Consider the following 5,987-nt stretch of genomic DNA (forward strand, 5'->3'; position numbering starts at 1 on the left):
GACCTTGCCGAGGCCGCCGTTGAGCAGCGACGGCGCGAGGCCGATGCCTGGGCAGGAAAAGGGTGATTCAACGTCGCTTCAACGTGAGCGATCCGCGCGCGCGCGTTCCAGAAAAAGCATCCACGCTTCGAGACCGTTCCGAGAGATGATCGCTCGTCCAAAAATCAGCCGAAACGAGTGGAAAACGGCCGAGATAGGAGCCTTTGAAGTTGGGAATTTCGCACCCTTTTCCCGCCCCGGCCGATGCCCGCCGCGTCCGGCGCGACGAGCTCGCTCGGCAGCGCGAAGCGCTCGCTCAGGCGGCCGTCGAAGAGCTCGGACACGGGCCAGCCCACGGCCGCGAGCATGGCCACGCGGCCGTGCTTGAGCTCCGCCTCGCGGTACGCGTACAAGCGGTCGTCGCGCTCCTGCGGTGACTCGCCCTCGTTGAGGCCCCAGCCGACCTCGGCCCAGCCCAGCGGGTCGAAGCCGAAGTCGCCGGCGGTGAGGGCGAAGGCGTACTCGGCCCGCTTCAGCTCGTCGAGCCCCGCGGGCCGCTCGCACCAGGGCAGGGCCTCGCTCATCTCCCGGTCCACCGTCGTCGTGGCGCGGGCCGCCGTCCGCCGCGGCGCGGCGGCGCGCAGCGCGCAGGGCTTCGTGGCTTGCAGCGCACAGGCGCTGGCGGCCAGCGCGACGACGAGCATCGCGGGCGAGAGCTTGCACGCGGTCATGGTCGCAGTCGAGATCTCTGCCGTGGTTTGCTGCCGGCCGCGTCAGGATGCCTCCGATCGTTGAACGTTGCAGACTCGTTGCCGTCAACTCGGCTTCAAGGGCGCCCCAGAAGCGACATCACACCCCCATGTTTAAAAGCGTCGCGAAGGTGGCGGAGAACGGCGGCGCGTCGAGGGGCTCCCCCGGCGCCTCCGTCGCCGCCCGCTTCGCGAAGCGCGGCGCCGCGAGGCCGCCGCCGCCCGCGGGCTCGAGGCGGACGACGGCGCGCGGCCCCTCGTGGCGCGGGAGCCGCACGCGGGCGGGCCGCGCGCCCGCGTTGACGACGAGCACGGCCACGATGCCCCTTCGTGTGCCCGCGTGCGCGTAGACCGACACCCCCGGCGGCGCGGGTCCGCAGGACGCGCGCAGCACGTCCGCGCCAAAGAGCGCCGAGAATGTCTCCGCGACGTCGAAGGACGGCGTCGGCGCGTAGGTCCGCCTGGGCAGGAAACAAAATATTCAACATGACTTCAATCGACATCGATTTGGCAGAGATAGAGAGGTTTGAAGTTCTGCTAGACGGGTCCAGCTCACTGGTTGTTTCCGGCACAGAGGTCCGCGAGTCCAGCAGGCCGTAGACGCCGCCCGCGAGGGTCTGCCGCGCGAGAAGCCCCACGCCCGCGGCCGCGGCCCGGCCGAGGAGGTCCGCGTACCTACGAGCCGGGGTCGAGCGGCGATCGTACGACGGACGCCGCGCCGCGTGCCAGAGCGCGCCCGCGACCGCGTCCGCGGCGCCGAAGCCGCTGCCCTCGGGCGCGTGCGTGCACGGCGCGACCGCGACCGCCCAGGGCGCGGGCTTGCCGAGGCGCCGCGCGAGGGCCGCGTAGCGCGCCGCGACGGCGTCGAAGCGCGCGCCGTGGCCCGCGTCGACGACCCCCGCTGCGACGTCCGCGCGCGCGGCGCCGTAGGCCGCGCAGCCCTCGTGCTTGCGCTTCCGCGGCAGGAACTCCGACGACGCGTAGTAGGAGAACGCGACGCGGTCGACGTCGCCGCGCGTCGCCGCGTAGGCCTCGTCGGTCCAGGCCGCGTCCTCGTCGGCATCCTGGTTGAGCACGCCGACGACGGTGCCCGCGAAGGACCGCCGGAGGGACCGGAAGTCCGCCGCGAGGCTCGCGGCCGTCGGCGCCTCTTTCAGCTTGCTCTTCGACGCCGACGGCCGCCGGTGGAGCTCCTCGAAGAGCAGGACGGCGCGCGTCTCCGCGGGCAACGACGCCGCGGCCGCGCCGTCGAAGACGCCCGCGCCGTCGCGGATCGTCGGGTTGAGGTGCCAGGCGAGGTCCGTCCCCGTGGCCTCGGCGAACGCGCCGAGCGCCGCGAAATTGCGCGCCGACGCCGTGCCGGCGTAGCGCCTACCGTTGCACGACGGTACGTTCTTAAAATCGCTCGCCACGGGACGCCGGCGTAGCGCTTGCGCGCGCAGTAGGGGCTCGCGTAGCCGTCGCGGCCGACGACGCCGACGCAGTTCGACCGGCCGCCCGTGACGACGAGCAGCGCCGGCGCGAGGCGCCGCGCGAGCGCGACGAGGCGCGGGTGCGTGAGGTTGAGCAGGCCCGCGCCCCGCGGGTCCGAGAACTGGGACTTGGACGCGGCGCCGTCGAGCGCCAGGGAGCTCGGGTCGAGGACGGCGCTGACGTAGCGCGCGTCGACCGTGAGGTTCGTGCGCGCAAAGTCGCAGACGACCTCCGGCGCCGGCGGCGCGGCGGCCGCCAGCGCGACGCACAGGGCGAGCCTCATGCGTCGCCTCATGGCACACTGGGCAGCCGCTCCTGCAGGAATTCCATAAGCCTCACTTTCTGGCCGATGGTGAAGCTTCGTGATGGTTTCGTGATGGGATGGTGACTTTCGGCAGCCCTGACTTCGACGGCGCGCTGCCGCCCTAGCCATGTCCCAGCGGCGCTGGCGGCCGCCGAAGCAGGGCTGGAACGACGACTTTACGGGCACGAGCGCGCGCGCTCAAAGCGCCCCGCGGCCCCGTCGACGAGGAGCTGCTGGCGCTGCAGGCCGCGTGGGCGCCCGGGCGGCCGCGGCGCCGCAAGCCGGAGCTCGGCGCGGCGCTCGCGACCTACGACGCGGACCTCGTCTGGCGCGCGGACGATCGCCGCTCCGACGTCCGGAGCGGCGGCCTCAACTACGACGCGCCGATCATGCTCGAGGGCCTCCGGCGCTACGAGCGCCGGGGCGCGCGGCCGCGGTCGCCCGGCGGCGACGGCGGCGGCGACGACGACGCGTGCTTCGCCTATTTCGAGAAGAAGTGGGACTACATCTACGCCTTCGTCGACCGCGAGAAGGCGCGGGAGCGGCGCGAGGCGATCGACCGCGCGCGGCGCGCGGCGCGCGGCGCCGCGGCCGCCGCCGACGACGACTTCGGCGCGCCCTTCGCCGGCGAGCGCCCCGCGGACGACGAGGACCGCCTCGCCGTCGCGAGCCTGCCGGACGCGCCGCGCGCGCCGCGAAACGCGACGACGTGGGCGGCGCTCGAGGCGAAGCTCGCCGCGGGCGCGGCGGTGGCCGTCGCCGACGTGCCCTGGCCCCTCGCCACGGACCGCATCGTCGACGCGCGGGCGCCCGCGGCCGCGCGCAAGGACCAGTGGCGCGCGGCGCTGCGGCGCTTCCACCCGGACAAGTTCCAGCGCGTCCTCGCCGCCGCGGCGCCCGGCGACCGGAGCCGCATCCTCGAGCGGTGCAAGGCCGTCACGCGCCGCATCATCGACGAGAAGGCGCTGCTCTAGGCCCGGCGTTAGAACTTGAGGGGCGACGGCGGCGCGTCCTTCGAGCGCTCGAAGAGGCGCGTGAACTCGAAGCGGCGCTTCCGCGGCGGCGGCGGCGGCGGCGGCGGCGGCGCGCCCGGCGCCGGCGTCAGGGCGGCGAGGAACGACCGGACGGCCGCGAGCGCCGCGGCCACGGAGCCGCCCAGGGTCGGCGCGGCGCCGCCGGCGAAGACGCGCGCGAGGAGGCCGAGGACGCCGACGCGGATCGCGGCGTCGGCGAGCTTCCGCTTCTGCACGCGGCGCGCGCGGTAGAGCGCGTAGCGGTGCTTGGCGTGCTCGACGAGGGCCTCCGTGTGCTCGCTGAGGAGCAGCTCCTTGAGCAGCGCGAAGTCGCCGTGCTTCCGGTTGCCCGCCTCGGAGCTGCCCCAGGGGTAGTGGCCGTCGCGCGCGACGATGCCGAGCGGGTCGCCCTTGGCGCGGCCGCGCGCGAAGGTGCGGTCGCCGAAGACGGAGTGGGGCGCCGCGTCGAAGTCGACGATGGCGATGCGCGCGCGGTCGAACTCCGCGCGGAGCAGCGCGCGGTACTCCGTGATCTCGTCGTCCGTGAGCGTGTCGGACTTGGCGATGACGGGCACCTGCGCGGGGAACGGGGAGATGCGACGTCGCTTCGACGCAAGGGGAACGGAGAGATGCGATGTTGCTTTGACGCGAGTGTTCCGCGTGTGTGTGTTCCGGAAAACGCATCCACGCGTCGAGGCCGTTCCAAGAGACGATCGCTCGTCCCAAACGTCGGCCGAAACGAGTGGAACGCGGCCGAGAGCGGAGCCTTTGAAGTCGGGCGCGTCGCGCTCGTGTCCCGCCCCGACGGGCGCGATCGCGAGCTCGCGCTGGACCTGCTGGAGGAAGTGGCGGTCGATGTCGAGGAAGCGGTGCGGCGGGATGAAGTAGATGCAGCAGTGCACGAGGCAGTCGTAGGAGTACTCCTCGTCGCCGGGCCGCGCGCCCATCTGGCACTCGAACTGCTCCGCGCGGCAGCGGTCGATGTACTGGAGGATGGGCCGCACGGCGTGCTTGTGGTCGATGGCGTTGCCGAAGCCCGGCGTGTCGATGACCTTGACGCGGACGATCGTGTTCGTCGCCTCGTCGAAGCGCTCGAAGCAGCGGCTCACGTCGACGTGCTTCGTGCTGTGGTGGATCTGCGGCCGGTCGCCGAGCGACGCGCTGTGGCGCCGCGGCTTCTTCTGGTCCCGCCGGTGCCAGTGCTCGAAGAGCATGTCGCAGCACGTCGTCTTGCCGAGCCCGGACAGGCCCGACACCATGACGTTGAACGACACGACGCGCGGCTTCAGCCGCAGCGACGCGACGTCGTCGGCCGTCGGCACCGGCACGTCCCGCCGCGCCTGCTTCTGCAGGAACGCGTTCGCCTCGTTCTCGCCCGCCGCGCGCGACATGACGTCCGTCAGCGCCTCGTCCTCCAGCGGGAACGCCTCGAGGTCCTCCGCCGGCGGCGGCGCGGGCGGCGGCGGCGCCGCGTCGTCCGTCGCCAGCGGCGACGCCTCGACGTCCGCCGCCGGCGGCGCGGGCGGCGGCGGCGCGCCGCCGCCGCCGCCGTCCATCGACGTCGCGGCGGCGCAGGCGACGAGCGCGGCGCACACAACCTTGAGCATGGCCATCTTGAGCATGGCCATTACGAACTCGCGCGCCAGAGCTCGAGTGCCGCGAGGACGAGAACGTCGATTTTGTTGAAGGTTGCAGTGATGTTGACGTCCATAAACTTAGGACGACCGCCACCGTCGCACGACCTCGTAGACGGCGGCGGCGGCGCAGGACGCGACGTTGAGGCTGTTCTTGACGCCGAAGGTCGGCAGGCTCACGACGCCGTCGCACGCCGCGAGCACGTCCGGGTGCACGCCGACGAGCTCGTTGCCGAAGACGAGCGCGAGCGGCGCCGGCAGGTCCGCGTCGTAGAGCGGGACGCTGCCCCGCGTCGTCTCCAGCGCGTAGACCGCGACGCCCCGCCCCTGGAGCGCCCGGACGGCGTCGAGCGTCGACGGCTCGCGGCGGACGTCGACGAACGGCGCCGCGTTGCACGCGGCCTTGAGCACCGCGGGCGTCGGCGGCGCCGGCGTCGTGCCGCAGCAGAGCACCCTCGCGCCCGCCGTCTCGCAGGTGCGGATGACGTTGCCCACGTTCTCGCCGCTCCGGAGGCCGTCGAGGATCACCGTGAGGTCGTGCGGCGGCTCCGCCGGCCGCTCCGCCGCGGCGCGGTCGACGTTGACGAGCCAGGCCTCGTGGGCCGCGACGGCCTCGCGCGCCTGGAACGCGACCTGGTTCGCGATCGTCGCCGCGCGCTGCGGCGCCTCGGCCGTCGCGAGCGCGCCGAGGGATTTCGGGAGCACGAAGCTCCGGTACGTCCGCAGCGCGGACGACCCTCGCAGCCGCGCGTCGTCGTCGAGCGACGCCGGGTCCAGGCCCACGTCGCGCAGGGCGGCGTCGAGCCGCGCGCGGCGCCGCGCGGCGCCCGCCGGG

The 5,987-nt window shown here is 73.6% G+C and overlaps 1 protein-coding gene across 1 annotated transcript; it reads right to left on the reverse strand.

Annotated features, from left to right (window-relative positions):
- Positions 1–5,248: 5,248 nt before the first annotated feature.
- AURANDRAFT_6212 (hypothetical protein) lies at positions 5,249–5,689 on the reverse strand (the record flags this gene model as incomplete). Its single annotated transcript, XM_009033872.1, has 1 exon — positions 5,249–5,689. A coding segment is annotated over one exon (441 nt), but the record flags the coding sequence as incomplete, so codon positions are not given.
- Between the last annotated feature and the right edge of the window lie 298 nt (positions 5,690–5,987).

The sequence above is a fragment of the Aureococcus anophagefferens genome, assembly GCF_000186865.1.
Source record: "Aureococcus anophagefferens unplaced genomic scaffold AURANscaffold_1, whole genome shotgun sequence".
Taxonomy (NCBI): Eukaryota; class Pelagophyceae; order Pelagomonadales; family Pelagomonadaceae; genus Aureococcus; species Aureococcus anophagefferens.